The sequence below is a fragment of the Desmodus rotundus genome, chromosome 2, assembly GCF_022682495.2.
Source record: "Desmodus rotundus isolate HL8 chromosome 2, HLdesRot8A.1, whole genome shotgun sequence".
Lineage (NCBI taxonomy): Eukaryota > Metazoa > Chordata > Mammalia > Chiroptera > Phyllostomidae > Desmodus > Desmodus rotundus.
Window position 1 is genome coordinate 194,457,731 of NC_071388.1, and position 25,588 is coordinate 194,483,318.

Sequence of the window (25,588 nt, forward strand, 5' to 3'; positions counted from 1 at the left end):
GGGTGGGGGTAGTCAAGTGATCTGGGTGTGAATGCCCAAGTGGCAGGAAATCAGAGCTAACTTGGGAGACACAGAACATGGGGTGTCTGAAAGGAGGCCAGAGGTAATGTGGGGCTCAGGCCAGAAAGGGAACGAAAGTCCACACAGTAGCCAACCAGACCCTTCCGCCAGAGCTGCTACTTCTGCCTTTGGGAAGTGTTTCACAATGTCTGTGAGGGCAGCCACACTCGGCCGAGGATGGGCAAGAGGGTGTGGGCTCACACACTGACATGTACAGCACCCAGCGAGGGAGCGTGGGCTGAGGAGCTGCCCAGCACTCCGCTCGCGTGCAGAGAGTGCCTGACCTGTCGTCCTCATGACAGGTGAGTAGCCACCTCCAGGGGTGGGGGAAAGGGAGTGTCAGGGAGGCAAAGGAAGCCCCTGGTCGCCCGTGGGAGTCCTGGTCTGGACCATAATTCTGGACACGAGCCTGGGGTTGAGTTCTCTGCATCCCCAAGGGTGTGGTGTCCCCTTTGTCTGATCTCTGTGCATTTGGAGACCCTGGAATTTCTTTGGCTGCTGGAGGAGGCAGGGGTGAGGCCCAGGGACACATGTGTCAGGGCCAGATAGCCCTCCTCAGAGCCCAATGTCCCTCTCTACACCCTCTGAGGCAAGAGAGACCTGGATTTTGGGGATCTCTGTCCTCACACAGAAGGGTCACACAGGAGAGGCATTCTTTTTTTCTTTTTTAGATTATGTGTGTGTGTCTGTGTGTGTGTATATATATTTAAAGATTTATTTATTTATTTTTAGAGAGAGGGAAAGAGAGGGAGAGAAACATCAATGTGTGGTTGCCTCTCACGTGCCCCCCACTGGGGACTGGGCCCACAATCCAGGCATGTGCACTAGACTGGGAATCGAACCGGCGACTCTTTGGTTTGTAGCCCACCCTCAATCCACTGAGCCACACTGGCCAGTGCAAGAGAGTCACTCTGAAGGCTCCACTTCCCACACTGTTTGGGACATTCGTTCAAGGGGTGAAGGTGGTGGACACAAGGCGGGCATCAGGGACCTCTGCTCAGTTGGGCCTTGACTCTGCACTTTGCCAGGAGGAGGTGGGGGAGGAGGAGAACTAGTTTTAGCCCTGGGCCACCAGAAAGAAGCAGGTCACTCTGTTACTGGACAGGGGCCGGGCGCTGAGCAGGACTGCCCAGGGCCAGCTGTGGTGCGTTGGTTGTTGACTTCATGTAGAAGAGATTTTACAACACAAGTCCAGGTGACTGTGAGGATACGTTTATTAAAGCCGGGGACAGTGAAACAAGGAAGGATTTAGCATAGAAGATGCAGCAGGAGAGCCCAGGCTGAGCTGCCTTAGCTCACTGAGAAAAGAGGCCTTTGGGGATAGGTTCAGGGGGTTCACCTGGGACAAGCTGCCAGCTGCCCATTGCCTTAGAGGTTAGCAGACCCCTGCTTGTGGGGATAGTAGAAGGGAAAGGAAATGGAGAGCAGGAGCTCTGGGTCCTTTGTCTTGAGGCCTTTATCTCTTTCTTGCAGGAGAATCTTAGGGGAGGTCTCGGGGGAGAGCTTCAGTAGAATAGTCATCATTTTTACAGGTGTGTCCTTTCAGGGTTGTAGCCTTTACTGATTGGTCAGTGCCAGGGCAGGGGGTCTTTAGTCATTGCAGTTGGTCCTGGTGGTCACCCACTTGGGTTTGCCACTTTTCTGGGCCTGGCGCTGAAACACAACTGGGGCCTCAATGTTGTCTCTCTAGGGAGGTGGCCTTCGGTATCTGGCTGTAAATTGCTCAGCCATGGTGTTCAGCTCTCTGTCTCCCTATTCCACTTACAGAATTTTCCTAGCTTCTTACTCTCTTGACTCAACTCACCATGCCTCATGGGGCCCTTTGCAGGTGACAGGGGTCCTCAAAGGCCAGACAGGCCCAACTATGGCTCCATTTCCAGCCCACCCACCACAGGGCCACAGCAAGAGCCTCCTGGAGCGACCTACCTGAGTGAGAAGATCCCCATCCCGGACACACAACCAGTATGAATGCCAGAAACTTCCTGGGTCTTTCAGGATTGACAGGGCCCTGCTGGGGGGGAGGGGTTCATGGGCTGGGGGAGGGACATCACTTGAAGACTATGGCAAGTCCCTTCCAGCTCCGAGAAGAAGAGATGAACAGCATAACTGCCCCCTTCCTGCTTCTGTCCCTAGCACTTAGCTCATCACCGGTCTAAAAAGTATCAAGTAGCTTCCTGGATGAATCTCAGCTTTCCTAGGAAGGGAAAGGGACTTAGGGTGAATACAGGTTGGAGCCTCAAGGGTTTGTTGCTAAAGGAAAGGGCCTGGACCAGGGTGCAGGGAGAGCTGAAGGAGGCTGCAGGCTGGCTTCAGGCTGGCTGCAGGCTGGCTTCTAGGGTGCTGACACCCTGCATTTCCAGAACCTTTAGTAGATCTCAGGCTGCCAGATGAAGTCTGGAATGGGGTAGGAGGACCCTTGGCTCAGTCGATTCCAGAGAGGAGGGCAAAGGGTTTGGGAGGGAAGAACTGGGCCAGGGAGGTTTGACCCCAAGAAAACCGCCTGTTAGGGCTCTGAGGATCCGCAGAGTCAGCGCCTGCAGGACGCAGGCTGGTCAGATGCAGGCAGTCTGCTGAATGTGCCAGATGCATAAGCCTATGGGCTGTGACTCAGCAAATCCTGCTGGTTTCTCCCACCCTATGTTTTCCACTAACCCCTGTGGGGTGCTGCTCCGGGAATGAGGAATAGAGGGCCAGGCTGGCTGGCCTGGGCTGATAAGCCCCTTGGGGTTCAGCTGGGGGTGGGCCAAGGCCCGCTTTTACAATCCCTACACTCTGAGGCCTCTGCACCCCTCTCCCGCCCACAGGGCACGTTCAGCCTGAGGAAGCTGTGGGCCTTCACGGGGCCTGGTTTCCTCATGAGCATCGCTTTCCTGGACCCTGGAAACATCGAGTCGGACCTGCAGGCTGGCGCTGTGGCTGGATTCAAAGTGACTGAGTTAGGGGCACTGTACGGAGGGGAGGTGCCCAGGTTGAGTAGGTGGAGACCCCAGCTTGCCACATGCCCCTAGAGTGGCCTGGCATGGCTGTTGTGTTAAGGAGAAGGTGTTAAGTTCAAATGGTCCAGAGAAGGTCCCCAGGGCATCCCTGCCAGAGTGTGGGTGTATGGGGTTGCGGGGAGGAGGTTGGTCTTCTTGCTCCATCACCCCCAGTCTCTCCCCAAGGAGTGGACTTGGCCAGAGGGTGCCACAAATTCCGGGGTTGGCAGACGGGCCGTTCCGGCTGAAGGCTTCTTCTCCCTGCCTTCTCACAGCTGCTCTGGGTGCTGCTATGGGCCACCGTGTTGGGCTTGCTCTGCCAGCGGCTTGCTGCCCGACTGGGCGTGGTGACAGGCAAGGACTTGGGCGAGGTCTGCCATCTCTACTACCCTAAGGTGAGCCTGGTGGGCTGGGCAGGACACACCCACAGGGCCCAAACCCAAAACAGCCACATAAAGCTTCCATGATGGAATAAATACCTACTTCGAGTGGGGTGTTACAAGTCCATTTGACAGATGAAAACACTGAGGCTCAAACTAATAGCACACAGACTCAGAGGGACATTAGCCATGCCCTGTTCATTTTATAGAAGGGGAAATTGAACCCCAGAGAAGTGACTTGCCTGAGGCAAAGAACAGGTAGGCATCCATTTGGGATGGCAATTGGCTGGGCTGGGTGCTAGTGGCTTGGCTGTTGTCAGTGTCCAGGTAGGAGAACCAGATCCACCCTTAGCTCTTTCAGAGGCATTTAATGCAGGGATGCAGCCACAAAGGTGTTGGAAGGGCTGGACGAGCAGGGGAAGGAGGTGTTACCCGGGAGTCAGAAAGCAGCTGGACAAGAGCCCAAGAGCCTCATTTGCAGCTGAGCCTCTGGGAGCATTGCCACCTCTGCCATGATGGCCACCAGGGCTGCTGGAGCCCAGGTTGCCTGGTGCTTTGCTGGTGCCACTGCCAGAAACATCGCCAGAAGCAGGGGAAGAATGACTTCTCCCTGCTTTTCCATCTCCCATGGGAGCCTCCTGCCAAACCCAACGGGTAGCCAGCTGGCAAGGCCATCTTGCCAATGTAGTTTGCAGGCTTCCAACCCAGCAGAACAGTGCAGAGTATGGAAAGGTGAGTGTATGGCTGAGACAAGCACCTGGCCAGCCTGGATGAAGGCTGCCTCCTCCCGTAGGTGCCCCGCACTCTCCTCTGGCTGACCATCGAGCTGGCCATTGTGGGCTCAGACATGCAAGAAGTCATCGGCACAGCGATAGCGTTCAGTCTGCTCTCGGCTGGGAGGTACTACCCCAGGGGCCCCGGCTCTTCAGTCCAGGGCTGGAAACAGCTGCTACTTCTTCCCCAGGCCTCATACTTCCCTGTGTCCTTTCATCCTGCAGTCCCCTCTGACTCAGAATTGTTGCCCAATTTGCTAAATTTGCTAAATGGGGAAATAGAAACCCAGAAATGCAAAGTGATTTGTCTTGAGTCACAGAGATGTCCGTGACCATGAAGGCTTCAGGGCTGCAGCCCCAGGCTAACTTCCATTCTGGTCCCCCACCCATCTCGGTTCTTCTCATGTTCTGTGCCATTTTCCATCTCTAGCACACTCCCGCTCTCCTCTCCTGTAGCTCTCTGGGGCCACCTGGGGCCCTACTCCCAGGAAGTCAGAGTTCATAGGCTCCAGCCCTGAGGGTGGGAGTTCTGGAGCCTTGGACCGGGCTGGGCTGACCCAGGCCATTCTGGTTTCAGAATCCCTCTCTGGGGTGGCGTTCTCATCACCATTGTGGACACTTTCTTCTTCCTTTTCCTGGATAACTACGGTAGGTGTGGCCTTCACCTCAGAGGGGACAGTACTTTGGGGCAGGCAAGTGAACGTAGTAGGAGCCAGCTGCAGCCCTGTTGTTCTGAGGAAGGGCTGAGCTCCTCCCTCTCTGTGGCCTTGAACAAGTTACTCAGACTTGTGTTTCTTCATCTGTCACACGGGGGAAATAACAGCACAGACGTCAGAGGGCTGTGGTGAGGATTCACTGAGGTCATATATGTTCGGCATGGGGCCCAGTCCTGGACAAAAGTGCTCAAGATTTCACCACTATTTCACCACTGTTCATGTCACAGTGTTGTGAGTGTGTGTGTGTGTGTGTTCTCTCCCTTGCTCTCTCCCTAGGGTTGCGAAAGCTGGAAGCCTTTTTTGGATTCCTTATTACCATTATGGCCTTGACCTTCGGCTATGAGGTAGGAAGCAAGAGCTGCAACAGCCCCCCACAAAGCCACCCTCTCTCTGCCTCCTGCAGAGCCTGGGGGGTCAGGGTCTGGTGGAGAGCAAGAATGGCTTTGCAGGGGCAAAGCTTGGCCTGACCAGGCTCCACCCCACAGTACGTGGTGGCACGTCCTGCTCAGGGAGCGCTCCTCCGAGGCCTGTTCCTGCCCTTGTGCCCCGGCTGCGGCCAGCCAGAGTTGCTACAGGCCGTGGGCATCGTTGGCGCTATCATCATGCCGCACAACATCTACCTGCACTCAGCCCTGGTCAAGGTGAGCAGAGGAGCAGGGAGGGAGAGAAGCCTGGTCCCTCAGCATCACCCTGGCCCCGCCTTCAAGCCTGGAGCTACTCCCCTTTGGCTCCTGCCTTCCAGATTTTAAGTGGAAAGTGAATCATCCTCTATTCAACATTTAGTAATAGAGCATCTATTGCGTGCTGGGGTCTGGGAGTCAATGATGAAAAGACAGACGAGTCCTCTGTCTTCCTAGAGCCTGCATTCTAGTGGGGGAGACAGACCATAAGCAGGTAAAAAAAAAATAATGGAAAGAATTATGAATCGTGCAAGGTGGTCTGAAGGAAACAAAAGAGAAGAATGACAGAGAATGACTGAGGAGGGGGCTACTTTCCAAGGAGGTGACCTTCGAACATGAAGGATGGGAAGGAAGATCAGGGGGTAGGCAGCCAGTCGGCACACCAGGGCCTGTCCCAGACTGCCCTGTAGGGGGCTTCAGAAAGAACTGGGGTTTGCAGAGAACATAGGTAAAGGTGTGAGTGTGGAGGATGTTGGGGTGGCTCTGAGAGACTTTGGCTCTTCCCTCCCCTTTGAACTTTATAGTCTCGAGAGATAGACCGGACCCGAAGGGCTGACATCCGAGAAGCCAACATGTACTTCCTGATTGAGGCCGCCATCGCCCTGTCTGTCTCCTTCTTCATCAACCTCTTTATTGTGGCTGTCTTTGGGCAGGCCTTCTACCAGCAAACCAACCAGGCTGCGGTGAGACACACCATACCTCCCCACGCTGTAGCAATCCTGGGGACCCTAGGCAACACAGCTAAGCCCTTTGAGTCTCTGGCCTACTCTCCAGGTGGTGGTAGGAGAGGAGGTCTGTGACCCTGGCCTCTCGCTGAGACCCCCTTCACCACCCTATTGGCTCCCTGCAGGAAGGTTCTTGAGGGTCAGAGCCACACGAGGGGCTACAAGGCACAGATATCCTAGGGAAGTGCCTAGAAGAAAGAGCTGTCTTGCTATATGACCTTTCAATGTTATACCCCCCTCTGGGTCTCCAGCTGCTCCTTGACACAAGGAGACAGGTCTAAATGGGTACAGCAAACCCTTGTCTTCAAGACCCGGCCAGTCACAGAGCTGTGGGAAGTGGGTTTGGTGTAGGGAAGAGGGGATTGTTGGGGCAGCTTGAGTCACTGCCAGTCAGTTGTCTCTCTGTGGTAATGCCAGCTCTTACAAACCCAGTAGACCCCCGGAAACTGGGTTCTCATGTGAGTTGTCAATTTTAAATGTTGGCAGTAAATTCACATTAAAGAAAAAACAACTTGTTAGCCAAACAAAATATGTCTGGCCAGACTCAGCCCTTCCCACCACCAGTTTCCAACCCCTGGTCAAGGCCTGGCGGTCTGAGCTTCTAAGACTTGAGTGAGCACTTCACATCTCCTTCCACTGCCCCCGTGCCCGCAGTTCAACGTCTGTGCCAACAGTAGCCTCCATGACTATGCCAAGATCTTCCCCATGAACAACCATACAGTGGACGTGGACATTTACCAAGGAGTAAGTGAGCGGCAGAGGTGGGCGAGGAAGGACTAGAGTCTGCTGGGCTCCTTGCCACACCCACTAAGGGTGTGTCCTGTGAGGAGGGCGGGGCCGTGGATCTGATCACACCCCTTCCTCTAGGGCGTGATTTTGGGCTGCATCTTTGGCCCTGCAGCCCTCTACATCTGGGCAGTGGGGGTCCTGGCTGCTGGACAGAGCTCCACCATGACTGGCACCTACGCGGGACAATTTGTGATGGAGGTGGGGTCTGGGGCCAGGGTTTCAAGGTCAACTGGCATGCTATCTGGGGCTCAGTCATGGGAGACTGACCCAAGGCCGCAAACCCAGGACTAATAGGAGGCTTTTCCCGAAAACTCTTTAGGCTGCAGCAATCAGCTGTGGGAGGGGCACTCCCCTAATTTCTTGCCAACTAGGGACAGAACTGGCCTATTTCAGAGGTGCCAAACCAGAGGGTTCCCCCAGGCATGAGATGGGCTGAGGGAAGACAGAGGTATCCCTGGAATCGCCTGTCTTGAACCCAGCCACCAAGGTTCCCACCCTACACTCCAGGGTTTCCTGAAGCTGCGGTGGTCACGCTTTACCCGCGTCCTCCTCACTCGCTCCTGCGCCATCCTGCCCACGGTGCTCGTGGCCGTCTTCAGGGACCTGAGAGACCTGTCAGGCCTCAATGACCTGCTCAATGTGCTGCAGAGCCTGCTGGTGAGGGCAGTCCCATCACCCCTGCCCCCTGAGGAGCTAAACAGGGACCAGGGCAATCCCCTGTATTGATCCTACTCTCCTCCTGGTACAATCTAAACACATCTTGCCAAAAAGACTCACATAATCCCACAGCCAGCCCAGAGGTACAAACCACCATTATCTCCATTTTGCAGCTTGGAAAGCTGATGCACGCAGTTAAGTGACAAGCGGCAGAGCTGGGGTTCAAACTCAGGGAGCCTGGGACCACAGTCTGTAAACACTTTCTCCTGCTCTGAGGCCCCACAAGCTTGGAAGGCACAGAGGGGGAGAAACTAAGGCTCAGAGTGGTTAGGAGACTTGCCCAAGGACACACAGCCAGGTAGAGGATGATAGGAGCCCGGGGCCCCTCCTCTCCTCACTGTATTCTGAGGCCAGGGTACCTCAGCCCCACCCTCCCGATTTTCCCCAGCTTCCCTTCGCTGTGCTGCCCATTCTCACGTTCACAAGCATGCCTGCCCTCATGCAGGAGTTCGCCAATGGCTGGTGAGTACTCCCCATCCCAGGCACTGAGCTTGCATTCTGGCATTTGATCCTCACAATCACCTGGCGGTAGGAGTTACCTAGGAATTACCACTATTATCCCTATTATCCAGATAAGCTCAGAGAGGTTAAGGAACTTGTCCAAAGTCACACACCTAGCAAATGGGGGAGCCAGGACTGAAATCTGGGGATGGAGGCTCTTTCTAGACCCCGAGCTCTTCACTTTCAGCTCAGACTCTGCTCTCGCCAAACCCCACTGTGGTGGAGCCTGGAGAGCCCAAGAGGCAGAAGTGGGCGGGGGGTCTGCTCCAGGTCTCACAGCCCAGAGAAGCTGGCTTGGTTACCTCTCCACTATCCCCACCCCTGCTTCAGGCTGGCTCAGGGAGCTGGAGGGGAATTGATGCAGCCAGTCCTGAGTTTCCCTCCTGTCCTCCAGGCTAAGCAAGACCATTACTTCTTCAATCATGGCACTGATCTGTGCCATCAACCTCTACTTTGTGGTCAGCTACCTGCCCAGCCTCCCCCACCCGGCCTACTTCAGCCTTGTAGCCCTGCTGGCTGCAGCCTATCTGGGCCTCACCACCTACCTGGTACTGTAGGGCCAGCGGGTGCCTTTGGGATGGGGAGGGCAAGGAGAGGAGACATCAGATGGAGGCAGGGGGTGGGTGGACTGGGGCTCCCCCAGAGGGGTTGTTCTCATAATCACCCCTTCCCCAGGTCTGGACCTGTTCCATTGCCCACGGAGCCACCCTGCTGGCCCACAGCTCCCACCAACACTTCTTGTACGGTCTTCCTTCAGAGGAGAAGGAGAAGAGGGAGCCTTCTGCATGAACTCTCCCCTGGGCCTGGCTGGGGTCTGGAATAAGTGGGGCAGACTGTCCTGCTGGACACGGAGGACAGCAGAGTGAGAGGGAGTTTTGGAGGCAGGCCCACCGGGGTTCCACAGGGACCTGCTGTTTCCGAGCTTAGACAGGTCTTTGTCCTCATCTGTAAAATGGGACAATACCAACCTTGCAATGGACGTAAAGCGCTTGCACACATTGCCCAACACTGGGCCTTAAAATCTTTTTAAAAAATATTTATTGAGCACCTAAAGGAGTGCCCTAACAGATCCAGTTGGGGGGCAGGGCACAGGCTCCAGACTGGCACTTAAAAGAGTCCGATGGATGCTAAATCAATGCTAGTTCTCTTCTCTAGAAGAGCAGGGGAACGGCAACCAGTAAAGTACGAAATCCCTGAACCATCAAGAAGAGCGCCCTACTCGAACGTCTCCTCCTCTCGCGGTCTCCCTCCTCTTGCAGTCTCATTCGTTCCTCTCGCTGGAGTGGCCTCAGCATTTTTGTTCCACCAGCAACCCATTTTCCAGGCACTAAAACGGAGGCGCCGTTCTCCCTCCCCTTCGTGCGCCACGTCATAAGGAACCCCAGAGTCCCTGCCTTGGAGGCCCAACTTATCTGTGATCTCTCCGGGGAACCCGGCGGCCAGGACTCTAGAGCCGCGCAGTTAACGTTCGCCCGGCGCTGACTCCCAGCTCCCCCTAGGGGCAGGGATGGTCTCCAGCCGCTGCACTCCCTGCCACGGCCTCACCCTTCCTGGCCAATAAGAAGAAAGCGGGCACTCGGACCTTGCGCCCTGGGGCCTCGGAATCCGCCCAGACAGGGAGGGGTTGTGGGGGTGAGTTGTGTGGGCGGGGAACTCCCTTGGCCACTGGGAGCCACCCGCCCGACACACCTTCGCCCAGTGGTGGAGCTGCACTTTACAGACGCTCCCTGGGCTGTTTCTAGGCTCCCCCAAGTCCCGCCTCTGGCCTTTTCCAGTCCTTCAGACCCCAGCCCCAGAATTGCGGAGGGCAGTGGTGAGGAGGGGGGCACCGGGCTTTCCCGTTAGGTTGCGTCCGGAGCAGGCGCTGTGCCCGGAAGCACCCTTAACTTCCCAGGGATTCGGTGGAGCAAGGTCCGCGCTCTAGACTGGGCGCTTGTTTATAAAAAGAATTTCTTCTTAAATGGGCAACGATAGCAGTGGGGCCCCCAAGGGGGGGTGGAATATGACGGGTCTGGCTCGGTTACCTGAGCAAGAATGCCACCCAGTTCCCTTACCCGGACTTGGCCCTGGAGAAAATGGGGGCCCACGCGAGCTGAAGGAGGGGGTGAGTGGGGGCTGGGTAGTAGTGGAGAAGAGCATCTCTCAGCCCCTTCTCCAGTTTCCTAGATGTGCTGCCAGCTGTACCCCCTGCACACCCCTCTGATCAGTTTACTAGGCATTAAGTGGGCTCCAATCCTGTGCTAGACGTGGGGGAGGGAGGCAAAGTTCCGAATTAAAGATAAGCGCTCTCAAGGAGTTCCAGAGGGATGTGGGGAGACAGCCAAGTAAATATCAAAACACTACACAGTGGAATGGGGAGCGATCGACGTGCGTGTCGGGCACACCAGGGAGGAGTGGTGCAAGGGCCAGAGAAAGCCCCTGGGCAGATGTTGAAAGCTGAAGAATCGGGGGCGGGGGGTGTCAGTGCGTGGGAAAGCGCAGAGACACGGTGCCGGAAAGCGGACCCCAGAGGAATGGGCGGGCTGGTCATAGGAATAGTTAAGCCTGGGACTTAGAACTTGGGTGCGAGGAACGTGAGGAGGATAGGGGAGGGGACCAAAGGGCCCGCTAAGGGGTTTATGGTGGGCGAGAAGTTAGCGATGAGGTCAGGCCAAGGTCAGTCATTTCAGATCAAGGGAGGACCCTGTAAAGCGCTGTCCCACCTCGACCCCCGTAATAGCTCTGGCCCTCCCAGCCCCCAGGCTCAGATCTAACCTGAGGGAGAGGGGATGCTGCCAGCCACTCAGGTTGGGAGTGGTCTGGGACCTTGACTTTCCCCAGCAGCCTGCCCAGGGGGCCTGCCTTTCAGGCTCGGTGCCCCCTTCCCCTTCACCAACCCCATTTGGCAGATGGGGTAGCTGCGTGCTGGATGGAGGAGACACTCGTCCACAGTGCCAGACAGAACTCGGCGTTGCCTCACTCGCAGCCCCCATGACTGTTCCTCCTGGGGTGCAAACCGATGAAAGATAAAAACAGACTGTGGGTAAGGCGACCTCCAGCTGCTGAGTTTTAGAGGGGGAGCACCGGGTGTGGACGTCAGCTACACAGTGCGGAAACCCAAAGACCCTGCCCCCGCACCGCTACTGAACCCTTCCACCAGCCCCTCGGTCCCCACAGCAACCCCGACCCTGCGCCCGAGGAGACCTTGTGCCTGGGAGCCTGGGAGGAGCGCAGGTCTCCCAAGGGAAGAAGCCAGCCACATCGGGAAAGGCTTAGAGGGGGCATTGGGGCTGGGAAGCCAGGGGAATAGCGAGTGTGTGGGGGGGAGGGGGCGCGCACAGCGGTCCTGTCCAGTGCCCTCTCCCCGCGTCAGCCCCTGTGACCCTCAAGGGGACAGCCGGCCAGGATCCGGCCTTCACAGAGGGAGAAAGGGCGAAAGAGGGGAAGCGGAAAGCGCGCTGCGCAGCCTAGACCGGGGCTTCACTCCTCCCTGGCCACACAGTTCCTCTTGGGGTCTGTGCGGGCTGCGCGTCGGAGATAAAGCTGAGGCCTTGCCCCGGGGCATCCCGAAGGGGAGCGGGCTCCTCTGGGTGGCCAGAATCCCGCCTCTGCCCTGGCTGCTGGGCTGGGTCAAGTCACTTCACTTCTCAGACCTCAGTTTACTCATTTGAAAAATGGGGTAAGAAGGAGGTTGTTCTGGGCGGTGAGATGCGGGGAGTGCAGCTGGAGCGGGACCCAGACGAAGCGCTCGCTACACGTAGACGATTATGATTAAATGCAATGAGGAGAGCCTTATGAGCGTCGTAAGAACAGTAGGGGGGCCACAGGGGTCCAGCTTGGGAGTGGCTGGAGTCACAGCCCTGAGTTACCAACTCTGCTGTCCAGTCGCAGAAGAGCTAGCGCGCCTTCAGGCAGGCGCTGCTCTCTACCAGTCCCGCCCCCCGCGCGGGGCCTCCCCCTCCAGGCTCCCCCTTGGCCGGGCCTGGAGGACGTGCGCCGCGCCAGCACCCAGCGGCTGGACGGGACTGGACGCGCCGGTTCCGCCCTGCCCCGCCCCGCCGCCGAGGCCCACTGGGGAAGGAAGTGCTGAGGCGTGTTTGTCAGGATTGGAGTTATTGTTTTTTAAACTGTGAACTCAAAGTAGTAACGACGAATGGAAAGAATTTCATAAACAGGAAAAAGAAATCCACCCTCAGGGGCAATAACACGGGAGTTTTCCCTAGTGAAGAATCCGCGTGGATGCGGACGCGGGTGGAACCGCTGTTTAAAAGCCTCCAAAGAGTATAGACACAAGTATGTCAGGCCCCACAGTCGACTACTGAGCCCGCAAGGACTGAGCTCCCACTGTTGGGGCGCTACCAGACAATCCCTCTCCACAATAATCAGAGTGGCCGGCGTGTGAGTGGAGGACGGCGTCAGGGAAGGCCTCTTGGAGACAGTGGCTTTTCATCGAGGTCGGTGGTATTTGGCTCCGCAAAGATGTAGGAAGAGGGTTCCAGGCAGAGGGAACAGCGCGGACGAGGGCGCCTCCTGGCGGGTACACCAGGGGATGGCGTGGGCACCGGGACAAACGTGCGGGGCACAAGGTGAGGCAGTTGGAAGAGGTCAGCAGGGAGCTCCTGGGACAGAGTTGGAATTTTACCGCCTTGCAAAAATACGGGTCACCTAGCCCCAAGCCTGCGGCGGGTGTCAACGGTCACAGTCCGGTCAAGAGCACAATTATGTGGATCAGCACAGTCGCTTGGAGGGAGAAAAAAACACTGGTTGCTCAAGATTTAATCAGCGTTATCCCCACTTCCCTGAAGAGAAAACCGAGACGCGGCGCCTAGTCCCTGGACGTGCAAAGATGAAGCCGCACCGCCCGCCCGCACTCCACTGCGCTGGGTGACAGGGAACAGTGGGCCGGGTGTAGGTCCTGCTACGCAGCCGCAGAAGCTCCCCGAAGGCGGGAGGTAGGAAGGGAGGCGACGCCCCCTGGAGCGCGGCAGGAACCGGGCAGGCCCCGCCTCCCCGCCCGCCGAGTCGCGCCGGCCCCAGAAGTGATGAAAGCTGCGGCCGAGTCCTGGTCACGCCGAAGCCGTTGCCCTTTTAAGGGGGAGCCTTGAAACGGCGCCCGGGTTCCATGTTTGCATCCGCCTCGCGGGGAGGAAACTCCATGTTGTAACAAAGTTTCCTCCGCGCCCCCTCCCTCCCCCTCCCTCTAAGAACCTGGCTCCCCTCCCCTCCGAAGCTCGCGGGGATCCCTCCCTCCCACCCCTCCCCTCCCCCCCGCGCCCCGATTCCGGCCCGAGCCGGGGGGGAGGCCGGGCGCCGGGGCCAGAGTCCGGCCGGAGCGGAGCACGCCCGGCCCCATGGACAGCTCGGCCGTCATTACTCAGATCAGCAAGGAGGAGGCACGGGGCCCGCTACGGGGCAAAGGTACAGGGGGCCCGCGGAGGGGGCCGCAGCCGGGGCGCCGCGGGAGGGGTGAAGAAGGGGGCCCGGACCCTCCCCTGGGCAGCCGCCGCCGCCCCGGTCGCCTGCCTTGGCGGGGCTCGAAGCTCCCAGCCGGAGAGGGAGCGGGGAGAGTTTGAACTCGGGGAGGCTCAGAAACGCGGGGCGGGGTCTGGCGCCTCTTGGGAGATCTCGTCTGCTCCAAGTGGGGAAGCTGAGGCACAGGTAGAAATGGGGCTCCTTCAGGGTCTCCCAGGCTGGCAGTGCGCAATGCCGGAGAATTGCCTCCTCCACCCCCACCCCCCCTACTCCCCACCATTAGCGCCAAAGGCGCTGGGAGGTGGAGGGTGGTGAAAGAGGGCGCCTGCAGGCCACCCGCGGAGACTCCGCCCCACCCACCCACCCAGGGCCTGGGTTTGGTCTGGTCGCGGGAGGGGTGCCGAGGTGACAGCGGGCTGGGGAGGGTTGGAAGGATCTCCCGCCAACACATAGCCGCGCTCCCCACAAACTTCCGCGTCACGCGTGGAAGCGCCGGGCCCCTCGGGGGCACAGAGGGGAGCAACTACTTCTAAGACTTGTCAGCACGCCCGCGGGGAGACCCATGCTTTGGGCCGGGCACGCGGCGTCCCGGATGCAGGCCCACGGGCGCCGGGCCTGTGCACACTAGTACCGACCCGAGAAGCGAGCCGCTCGCTGCGGCGGGACCCCCGGGGCTGGCAGGCCTGAGCTGGAGGTCTGCCCCTCCCTGTCCCCGTGTGGACTTCAGAGGCTGCGAAGTCCTTTTAGGTCTGCCCACCTCTGGCCTGAGCCTAGCTCCGCCCGAGGGCGAGGACCGCGGGCCGGGTGGAGAATGGGCCTGTCAATCAGCCGGCGGATACCCGGCTCTGGGTTGGAGGTTGGGGTGGGGCGGGGCGGGGCGGAGCGGGCGGGGGCGGTGGAGGAGGAGGAGGAGGAGGCGGTGGCCAGGCAGATGGCTGCAGGACACTGGCCCCAGGTCCACCCCCATCTCTCTGTCCAGCCTCAGTGAGGACTTTGGACTCAGAGGGGCCTGAGAGTATAAAGGAGGGCAGGAGGGGGCTCCAGGCTGCTACCGTCCTGGTCCTGACTGAGCAGGGGCTGCTCAGGTAAGGTGGGTGTCAGGAGGTGCCCCCAGTGGGGCTGATATCTCAGCAGTGATGGAGGCGGGAAGAGACAACACCCTTAGTACGCCCCTCCAGCCAGCCCACTCCCTAATGGGGATGCTTCTGTATACCTCCTGGAAGGACTTGTCGGGGAGCAAAGGGGTAGCCTGGAGCCACCCTAGTGTGTCTCCCTCAATGGAGGAGGTATGGTGAGAGCCTCGAAGCCCAGGGGCTGGCACCTGGGCATAGGTGCATGCCTCTGCAGGCCAGTGTGCACGTCCCCACCTTGGACCTCCCTGCTTCAGGTGACCAGAAGTCATCAGCTTCTCAGAAGCCCCGGAGCCGGGGTTTACTCCACTCACTCTTCTGCTGTGTCTGCCGGGACGATGGGGAGGCCCTGTCCACCCACAGTGGGGCACCCCTGCTCGTGGAGGAAAACGGAGCTGTTCCCAAGGTGTGTGGTGGCCAAGTGAGGGCTGCAGGGGCCCCTGGGCTCATTCACCCCAGAAGGGGTCTGGGTTTTTCTTGGCCTGCCTGCAGGCCCTGGAAAGTATCGAGGAGGGTAGAACCCTTCTGGATCTTCCCAGCTTGTCGCCTGAAAGCTCCAAGACCTCCCCCAAGGGAATTCTAAATTTCCCCATCCTAGGTGGATGCTGTTCTCTGCCTTGGTTTCCCAGGTGGGGAAGTGAGGCCCAGAGAGCCAGGCAGCCTGCCCCAGGCTCCAAAGTTGGCAGGAGCAAATTTGGGGAGAGGGTGGTCTCTCCTCATGTTCCTCTGGCTCCCCAGGTAGAGGGTTGTGGGAGGGAAGACCTGTATAGGAGAAATAACTGGGGTGTGGGAGAGAAGCCCCCAGCTAGCCCCACTCATCCCCTCGGCAGACCCCAGTCCAGTATCTGCTCCCCGAGGCCAAACCCCAGGACTCAGACAAGATCTGCGTTGTCATCGACCTGGATGAGACCCTGGTGCACAGCTCTTTCAAGGTGGGCCCTGCCCAGCAGCTCCCAGCCCTGGGTTTCTGAGGGGCCTGCTCTGGTCTGGGAGGGCGGTCTGGGCAGGGCTCCCCCCAGCTCCAGCCACTCTTTTCCCCCCTAGCCAGTGAACAATGCTGACTTCATCATCCCTGTGGAGATCGATGGGGTTGTCCACCAGGTGAGGGGCTGGGCATTGGGGGAGGCAGTGGGCTTAGCATCTGCCATTCAAACAGGCTCTCCCCACCAGTCCAGAGAGCTCCGTACGGGGCTTTGATAGATGTGGAATGTCTGAGGCCAAGAGAGGGTGTGACTTGTACAAGGTCACACAGACCCTCAGGTACTTGATTCCAAGGCCTACAGGGAGTGGGGTTCTTTTTGGCATCCCCTTACCCCACCTTGCCCGGGACCCAGTTCAAGTAATTCAGGATAGGTTGTGTGCCATCCAGCCTGTTCTCCATTACTTGGCTCGGGAGCCGGTGCCCTGCGGCCTTGGGGTGAGGGGGCTGCCCCCAGGCCCCCCCATTTGGCTGAGGCCATGGTGGGGGAAGAGCCTGGGAATTAGTGATTCCCCTTGAGGCAGGGCCCGAAGCCTGGAAGTTGGAGGTTCCTTTTGATCCTCTTTGGAGAGGGTGGTGGTTTCCCTAGCAGCAGTTTGGGTGGTCGGCCAAGTGAAGAACCCCCCAACCCCCCACTCCCACCCCACCCCGCTCCGCAGGGCCTGGGACCAGCCTGCTCCCTGTGCTCTTCTGGCTCCCTCACTTGCTCCCTCCCAGCCCCCTGCTCCCCACTCCCTGCCTGTGGGCCAGCAGTCCCCTCACTGGCCCACCCCCCAGGTCTACGTGCTGAAGCGGCCCTACGTGGATGAGTTCCTGCAGCGAATGGGCGAGCTCTTTGAGTGCGTGCTGTTCACTGCCAGCCTGGCCAAGGTGAGCCCCACAGCCTCTGAAGTGCTCCTGGGACAACCCTGCCCTTCCCTCCAGCATGCGGCCTCTGGGCAATGACCTCTGGGTCACCCTCGGCCCCAGATGACTCACCTTCCATGTGCAGTACGCAGATCCAGTAGCTGACCTGCTGGACAAGTGGGGAGCCTTCCGGGCACGGCTGTTCCGAGAGTCATGTGTCTTCCACCGCGGGAACTACGTGAAGGACCTGAGCAGGCTGGGCCGAGACCTGCGGCGGGTGCTCATCCTGGACAACTCCCCTGCCTCCTACGTCTTCCATCCGGACAACGCCGTGAGTGCTGTGCAGGACCCAGATAGGGGCCTGAGACCCCAGAAACGGGTCGGCCCATTTGCATCCCCCTCCCCACTCCCAAGCTGGGCGGTGTCCCAGGCCTGGTGCTGTCCACTCCTGCTGTCCTCTCACTGACCTGTGTCCGCTGGCCTTGTGCTTTCCTGACCATTCAGTGCAGCCTGCCTGTGTAGGGGGCACTGGGGTCCTGGCTGGGTGTTGGAGCAGCTGCAGTTTTTTAAGGTGCCAATTTTGACCAGTTAGTGGCTCACAGAAATAATTTAGTGGGTCCTAGTTGAGGGTTTTTTTTAAAAATGAAATAAAATAGGAAATATCAGAGTGCTTTGCACACAGTTAGGTGAAGTATCATTTCGTAAAATACTGCTTTGTTATACACGTGAACGTAATTTACTGGAGGCTGCTGTCAAAATGTCTGAAAACTGTGGGTAAGGGGCTTCCAGCAGGTAGCCCACCGAGCAGTGGGTGCTCAGGGATGGCCTGCATATCCTTGAGTCCAGGGTGGTGACCCTACGCCCATCTGCCCAGGTACCGGTGGCCTCGTGGTTTGACAACATGAGTGACACAGAGCTCCATGACCTCCTGCCCTTCTTCGAGCAGCTCAGCAGAGTGGATGACGTGTACACAGTGCTCAGGCAGCCGCGGCCTGGCAGCTAGTGAGGCGCGCTGGGGCCAGGACCTGCCCCTGACCACACCTACACCCTTCACACGTGGACTCTTCCTTAAGAAAACCCAGCAGCCTCTCAGCCATCTCAGTGCCATGGGGAAGTGGGCGTCTCCCCTACCAGCCTGGCCAGGCTGCAAAGTGGGCAGCAGGCTGCACAGAGGGCATTGAGACCCTGGGTCCCTGTGTCAGTGCCTTAGAACCTTCTCCCTCTTCTTGGGGGACCTGAGGGGCCCTGTGTGCTGCTCCCCCTTTCTCTCTGTGCTGCCCTGTTTCTCTGCTGCCAAATGGGCCCCTCGGCCCTTTCTGGTTCTGCTTGGGGGAGGGGGCAGGGTTCCTGCTGCCCTGTGCCTTGGGCCCCCAGCCTGGGAATGGTGGACACCAAGTGCCTTGCATAGAACCCTCTTCCCCGCCTGGTTTTTCCAGGACCCAGTCAGGTCACCTCTTGCCTGAACAGCCTCCACACTGCTGTTGGGGGAGGAACCAGTCTCCCCTCGCCTCTGTGGGGACTGATAGAGAGACCTTACCACCTCTGCCTAGGAGGGTGGGTAGGAGGGGAGAGGATCTGTTACCACTTGTGAAGGCAGCAGGGGTCTGTCCTTCAGGACCTAGAGTCCAGCTTCTCTGGGCTCAGCGGCTGAGGGCTGCTCCCCGCATCACCCAAGCCCTGACCCCTCCTGTCTACTTTGCCCACCCAAGGCCCTGGGGCTTGGTTCCCCCAGCTCCAAGTGTGGGGACATAGGCAGGACCCCTTTGTGGTGCCATATAAATATGTATATGTGTATATAGATTTTTAGAGGGAGGGTTGGGGTGGAGATACCCCTTCCTCACCCCTTTCCTGGGCCCATAAATTGGGGGGAGGGAGGGAGAGAATTTTTACATTTTTCAACTGCTATTTTCTGGATGAAACAAGCTGGGCCAAGGGGCCCCAGGCCCTGTCCTGTCCCCCACATCCTCTTCGCTTCATTCATTCATTCATTCATTCATTCAATCACTGAGCACCTGCTCTGTGCCCAGCTTGTGCTAGGGCAACCAGCTGAGTGGGTGTTATGGGGTTTCTACACCACCTCATGGGTGTTTCTGCCACCCACCCCATACTTCACCTGTGCCTTTAGGGGATCTGCAGGAGGTGGGACCCTTCTTGTGGGGTTTGGGCATATTCCTGCCAAGCTACACCCCTCCTCTGTGCCAACCCACCCTCTGCAGCCCCTGCCTCATCCCGCTGGCTGAGGGCTGCTCCCAAGGTGTCCTGCCTTCCAGTTCTGGCTCCTTCACCTGGAATCTCCCAAATGCTGAGTCTGGAGGTCAAGGCCTTGGGTTTTCCCAAGGACCTACCTAACAGTTAAGGGGACCCACATGCCCGTGCCAAGGGGAGTGTCAAGTGGAGATGTTTATTCCTCCCCCACCCAGAGCTGGGGGTGGGAGGGAGGACATGGCTGGTCTGAATCCAGGGACCCTCCCGTTTAAGTGCCTTTTCTGTGATGGAGAGCCCCTCGGTGTGATGAGAACTAAAGAAGAAGCCAATATCCCCCATCCTGCCTCTGTGATTATTAGGGGGGTCGGTACAGTGGGGAAGTGACTGTCCTGTGAAGCCACGCCCCACTTCGAACTCTTGAATAGGAGGAGGGCCCTAGTGGAGGTTGCCCTATTCCCCCGGGGCTTTCAAGTGTGAGTGTGAGAGTACTGTTTAATTTTCATACTTCTCTCAGCCTCAGTTATCCGATCTGCAAAATGGAGATCAGCACTCTGCAGAGTTGATTAAATGCCTGCACTTGGAGTACTCCATAAGATTAGTTCTAAAGCTTAGCAGAAATGTGTTCCTAGGGGAGGCCCCAGGAAGGTATTTAGAGACGAGAGGGGTGTGGTCTCTGCCCCGGAATATAGGGTAGGAGTTCAGGAGGCCCCAGAGGGCGGAGGTGGAAGCCAAATTCAACTCCAAACGCAACGTTGAACGACGTGGGCCCCCCTGGTGGTGTCCAGAGAAGGGCTGACAGGGACTCTGGGAAGACTGGGTGGGGACGGATGCCGGGTCCCGTTCCCTCCGCGGTCCCCTTCACCGCCCCTTGCGGCCTCCCACTGGCCGCGCCCTTACAAGAGCCTCCGGCCCACTTCCTGCCCCCTCCCCTCCGGCCTTGGCAGCACTTCCTTTGCAAAACTGGGCAGCCCCAGACCCTGGCAGGAAGTGCCCTCTCGGCCCACCCGCCCAGATCCGCCTCCTGCTTCCCACGGTGGCCATTAGAGACCTCTCCGTCCTAGTGGACTGCTGTGCTCTCCCCTGGCCTGTCCCCACCCCAACACTCGGGGCTGGGAAGATGAACGCCTCTCATTCTTCCCCCCCCCCCCGGGGGTGGGCAGCTCCTTGCACCCTCCCCCGCCCACGCACACAGAGGAGGAGATCTGCTCCTCCCAAAGATTGATCCCCGTCTCCCCATCTCCACCTCCTACCCCTCCCACTCTCATCCCCTTGTGAATCCAGCCTCGAGCCTGCCTCCTGGTGCCCCAGATGCTGATCTGCCCCCCAAGTGTCTGAAGATGGCCTACCGTACATGAGATACCGCCCCTTTTCCCTCGCTTGCTCCCCTCCCTTTTTCCCTGGTAGAAACGCGCTGGGAAGCGAACCTGCAGTACCCTCGCTCAGTTCCATCAGCTTCAGTGTGAGCTGGAACCTCAGAGCCTTTGCCAGGGTTAATACCCAGCTGGCCTGCCTCTGCCCTTGTCCTCCTCCGGGTCCTACTGGATTTCCTGCTCTCCATGCAAACACCAGTCCCCCAGATTTGCATCCCAGGGGCCCACATAGGCCAGGGAGTCACCAGGGCTCCCAACTTTGAATGAGACCGCAGTCAGCCTTTCACCACCACCACCCACACACGCTTCACCCACATAAGGCTCAACTTAACCACATATATCTGCACTTCCTGTGTGCCAGGCGTGTTGCCAGGACCGGGGACACACCATGACTAGGGTATGCCTCTGCTCTCAAGGAACTCACACCCGAGTGTAGAGAAGGATGCCTGAGCAGACTATCTAAACCTGAAATGCTGCAAATGTGCAGAAGAGAACATGGAAGGCCTGGAGCACAGGGGGACACCCCACCCCACCTGGGATGGCCACGGGGGTTTTGGAAAGTGCATCCCGAGGAAGTGTGGCTAAGAGGAGCTTGGGAAGGAGGAGAGGTTTGGGTGTTGGCAGCAAGGAGATGCACCCAAAAAGAAGTCAAAAGAGCCAAGGAGCCTGCCAGAGAAGAGAGTATGGGGAATGACAACAATTTTGGAACTGTACACAGTGGGAGCGTGGGAGATGATGCTGCAGAAGGCAGGAGGCTTCTATGGCAGACCAAGTCGCCTTTTTCTTGCAGAGGGTGCCTTTGAGGGACACTGAACAGAAAGAGGTGTGCTCAATCCTGGCAACGTCAGTTCCCATTGGAAGCTAAGTCACGGGTAGGGGACTGGAGACATCACTGGGAGACCACAGCCGTGGAGGATGGGGATTGAAGACTGAACTGGGGTGCAGAGGCAGAGTGAAAACAGAAGAAGGAAGGATGGCTGTGAGATAGGAGATAAACTTGGCAGGAAGCTGTGGCTGGTTGGCTCTGGGGACAGGGGTGGGAGAGGAGGGAGGCAGGCTTTGGAAACGTCAGGTGTGAAAATGTCTCTAACTGGGCCCAGTATAAAACAGATATTCACTATTTGCCTGTTACACACACAACAGATGGAACAGTCACCCGATACAGTACAACTGCTGGCAGGAGTGTAAACTGGTACAACCTCTCCGGAGAGTGATTTGACAATACTGTTTTCCAAAAATATTTTTAAAATTCAGAACCCTTTGATCCAGCAATTCCACTGCTAGAAATTTATGCTGTAAATAAAATGTGTATACATATGACCTTGTATGTATCCAGGTATTAATTGCATCCTTATTTATAATAGCAAAAGGCTTGAAATAACCTGTGTCTGTCAATGAGGGACTGATTAAACAAACCTTGCTCTGTCTATGCCTGAGAACACCGTGCAGGTATGAAAAACAGTGAAGTGGAAGTACCCAGGTAGATACAGAACAATCCCCAAGGTAGACGAGTAAATGAAACAAAGCAAGATTCATGACTATGGTGGTGGTGTATTGTCACTAAGGAGCACTATAAAAAAGGACAAATACACATATATAGTTTCATACTCGGTAGGTAACCAGAAATGGGCACTGTGGCTAATGCTGGGCAGCAGGGCTGGGGGGCTGGGTGGAAGTCACCCAAGAAGGGAGGAACACTTTTTTCTGTACATCTGTTCATCTTTTGAATTATTTTACTAAGTGCATTTATTAATTAAAAAAATAAAAAACAGTTTAAAATAAAAAAAAGACACAGTCACCTTTCTGAACATAACATCATACAGAACTCAAATTCCATGTCTTTCCTTCAGTCATTGCCTGCCTGCTCTACCCCAGGCGCTCGGGTCCAGCAGTGAGCTGAAGAAGAAGACACCGTAGGGAAAACAGAGGTTGGAAAAGTAATGACAAAACGAGAAAAGTAGAGAGTGGTGAATAAAGAATTAAAAATTTTTGTACTGCCAGTGCCAAGTTGTCACCCCAAGATGACTTCTGATCACAAAGAGGGGAATGTGCCTTTAAGGGGGAATCGCTGGCAGTAAGCAAGGGAGCAAACTCCGCATCAGTCACACTGGGACAACCTGACACCACACACCCACCCACCCCGTATGATGCAATGGGAAGTTCTCAGCATCACCTTTGCCCGTGCTACTTAAAGTGCTGTCTGAGGACCAGCAGGCACAGCAGCCTCACCTGGGAGCTTGTCAGTAATGCAGACTCTCAGGCCCCACCCAGACATATTGAATCAGATTCTGAATTTCAAAAAGGTTCCCAGATGATTCTTATGATAGCACAGTTTGAGAAGAGCTGACTGTTTTCAAGTATTCTTTTTTTTTTTTTAAGGTTTTTAAAATTTTTTTATTCTTAGACAGAGGGGAAGGGAGAGAGAGGGACAGAAACATCAATGTGTGGTTGCCTCTTGTACTCCCCTCTCTGGGGACCTGGCCCCCAACCCAGGCATGTGCCCTGACTGGGAATTGAACTGGCAACCCTTTAGTTCTCAGGCTGGTGCCCAACCCACTGAGCCACACCAGCCAGGGCCGTTTTCAAGTATTCTTGAAAAGACTTGTTTAACCAGAACTTATCAGTGCTTCAGAGGTACTTTCAGTTAGTGGGAAATACAGGAGGAAGAGGAACAAATTAAATAATGCACAAAGACTTAGACAAACCCACAGTGCAAACAAACATTCTACGAGACAACAGTCCTTGCCCTGGCTGGTGTAGATCAGTCGGTTGGCGTATCATCCCAGAAACCAAAAGGTCGTGGGTTCGATTCTTGGTAAAGGCACATGCTTAGGTTGCAGTTTCCTCTCTGGTCTGGGTCTGTATGAGAGGCAACCAATCAATGTTTCTCTTTCATATTGATGTTTCTCTCCCTCCCTCGACCTCTCTCTAAAATCAATTTTAAAAGTTCTAAAAATATATAAATAAGTGAAAAATTTGTAAAAAATACAACTGTCCTTGACTCAAGTAAGTCAATGCCATAGAAAAAAAGCTGCGGGACTGTCCTAGATATTAAAAAATACTGAAGGTATGTAACAACCGAAGTAAAGGCATGATCTTGACTTGATCATGAATCAGTAAAAACATCCGTTAAAGTCCTTGCGAGGACAGTTGGAGAAGTTTGACCGTGGACTGGAGAGATGACATCACAAATGATTGGTGAGGTTCTCAGGCGAAAATCAGATTACAGTTATGAAGGAGCAGGTCCCCATTCTTAGTTGGGTGCTAAACTAAGTATTTTGGGCCAACACGATATCTGCAGCCTTCAAACACACACACACACACACAGCAAATGAGAATTCTTGATTCTATGGGTGTTTGTTGTTATATTATTTTTCTATTATTTATATTCTTTTCTATTCTTGACACTTTTGTAAAAAAAATTGAAAACAATTTTTAAAAACATAGGTTCTGCCAAAAAATCCTGAGGCTAAATTAAAAGGCAAGCAGCAAAGTGCAGTAGAGAATCCCATGAATGACAGGCAGATTACCAACCTTCACACATTAAACATAAACAACTCAACAAATTACTTAAAATTTTACAAAAGAAGACATAGTCAATAAATATATTTAAAAATAGATTATCCCATTGGCTATATATATATGTGTATATATATACACACACACACATATGATGTATTTATATATATATATATATATATATATATATACATATATATATATAATCTCAACACAATGCTGATTTCCTTTCTGACATTCAAACTGAGATTTCTTAAAAGCTGGAGCCCAGGGCTGGGCAGAGTGTGAAGTGGGCAGTCTCCTGTCCTGAACACAGGACTACCAATTAAAGCAGCTTTCCTGGACAGCAATTTTTCTATTCACACCTTTGACCTAGCAATTCCACTTTTAGGAATTTATCCTAGAGGAATAATAATGGATGCAATCTAATGGCAAAGATTTAGCAATAAGAATACTTAATACAGCATTCTTTGTAGCATCAAATAATTGGATATACTTTGGAAGTCTAAAAATGAGCTATTGGTTACATAAACTATGCTATCTCATGGATTGCCATGGGACAATTAAAATGAAGTTGCAGTAAACCAAAGGGTCGCCAGTTCGATTCCCAGTCAGGGCACATGCCTGGGTTGTGGGCCAGGTCCCCAGTGGGGGCCACGTGAGAGGCAACCACACGTTGATGTTTCTCTCCCTCTCTTTCTCCCTCCCTTCCCCTCTCTGTAAAAATGAATAAATAAAATCTTTACCAAAAAAAATGAAGTTGCAAAATAATATGTAACATGTAATAGGAAAAATATATATGTAGATGGACCAATTGCCCAGTCGAAGGATATTATATGTGCACAGCACACACAGAGCTTACGTGCTGAACAATGACTCGAAATACTACAAGAGCTCTACCAGTGGTTTATCATAGTAGTGGAATTATGGGTGTTTCTTCTTTCTTTTTTGTCTGTTTGTATAATTGAATGAATACATACTTCTTTTTATTCACAAAAATATGGGTGTTATTTAAATTTTTTATCCTCATTTAAGGACTTTTTTTCATTGTTTTTAGAGAGAGAGGAACATTGATGTGAGAGAGAAGCATTGACTGGTCGCCTCCCATATGTGCCCGGACCAGGGATAAAACAGGCAGGGATCTTATTGGCCTGGACCAGGGAACGAGCCCACAACCTTTCAGTTATGGGACGACTCTCCAACCAACTGGAGCACACTGGCCAGGGCATAAGGGTGTTATTTAAAAAAAAAAACAAAATAGCATCTGTAGGGTGTTTATTCCTTTCAGCAGACTCTGTGTGAGCACACTCACATGCACACACACATGTGCACACACATAACATTTGCTCTCCAGAACTCAGCAAGGTGTGGTCAGGAGGAGGGGCTGCCCTTGCCCAGCCCACTGCAGTTCACCTTCCAACCCGAGTTCAGAGGTGGCAGACAGGAGAATTTCTGCAGGAATGGAGGCTGGAAGGCAGCTAGCCACCCAGGATGCTGAATTTGTAGGCAAAGCCAACTCCTGCACTTGAAAAGCTCGCACTCCTGTCCCACCCTGGATGAGATGGGGCCCCTGGATTGGGAGCCGGAGAGGAGACCGTGGCTGCCGGGAGAGAGTGGCACACGGAGTCCAAAGGCGGTGGTTTATGGCAGCTCATAAAAACTCCAGGTGGAGCCTGAAGCTGTGGGGGGGGCAGGGCAAAGAACATTTGTACCCCCTCTGAGCGAGTGTCATGCCAAGTACAAGAGACCTCTAGGGGTGCCGGGTCCCATCT

The 25,588-nt window shown here is 55.6% G+C and overlaps 2 protein-coding genes across 4 annotated transcripts; both read left to right on the forward strand.

Moving 5' to 3' along the window:
• The first annotated feature begins 95 nt into the window (after nucleotides 1-95).
• Nucleotides 96-11,126, forward strand: SLC11A1 (solute carrier family 11 member 1). 3 transcript variants are annotated; one of them, XM_053919069.2, is made up of 15 exons: nucleotides 97-362; nucleotides 1,889-2,022; nucleotides 2,865-2,987; nucleotides 3,311-3,430; nucleotides 4,209-4,315; nucleotides 4,766-4,836; nucleotides 5,181-5,248; nucleotides 5,390-5,545; nucleotides 6,109-6,267; nucleotides 6,964-7,053; nucleotides 7,177-7,296; nucleotides 7,606-7,755; nucleotides 8,204-8,277; nucleotides 8,711-8,864; nucleotides 8,992-11,118. In XM_053919069.2, exons 1-15 carry the CDS (start codon nucleotides 356-358, stop codon nucleotides 9,103-9,105), a joined length of 1,647 nt encoding a protein of 548 aa, XP_053775044.1. In that variant the 5' UTR covers nucleotides 97-355; the 3' UTR covers nucleotides 9,106-11,118. The 3 variants fall into 3 exon arrangements, with proteins under 3 accessions (XP_053775045.1, XP_053775044.1, XP_053775046.1); XM_053919071.2 differs by lacking the exon at nucleotides 97-362 and adding an exon at nucleotides 1,139-1,255 and having other exon boundaries at nucleotides 8,992-11,121; XM_053919070.2 differs by lacking the exon at nucleotides 8,711-8,864 and having other exon boundaries at nucleotides 96-362; nucleotides 8,992-11,126.
• Nucleotides 11,127-13,325: 2,199 nt separating this feature from the next.
• Nucleotides 13,326-21,617, forward strand: CTDSP1 (CTD small phosphatase 1). Its single transcript, XM_053919073.2, has 7 exons — nucleotides 13,326-13,713; nucleotides 15,155-15,303; nucleotides 15,728-15,829; nucleotides 15,942-15,998; nucleotides 16,654-16,746; nucleotides 16,868-17,053; nucleotides 17,597-21,617. Exons 1-7 carry the CDS (start codon nucleotides 13,647-13,649, stop codon nucleotides 17,723-17,725), a joined length of 783 nt encoding a protein of 260 aa, XP_053775048.1. The 5' UTR covers nucleotides 13,326-13,646; the 3' UTR covers nucleotides 17,726-21,617.
• Nucleotides 21,618-25,588: the final 3,971 nt, after the last annotated feature.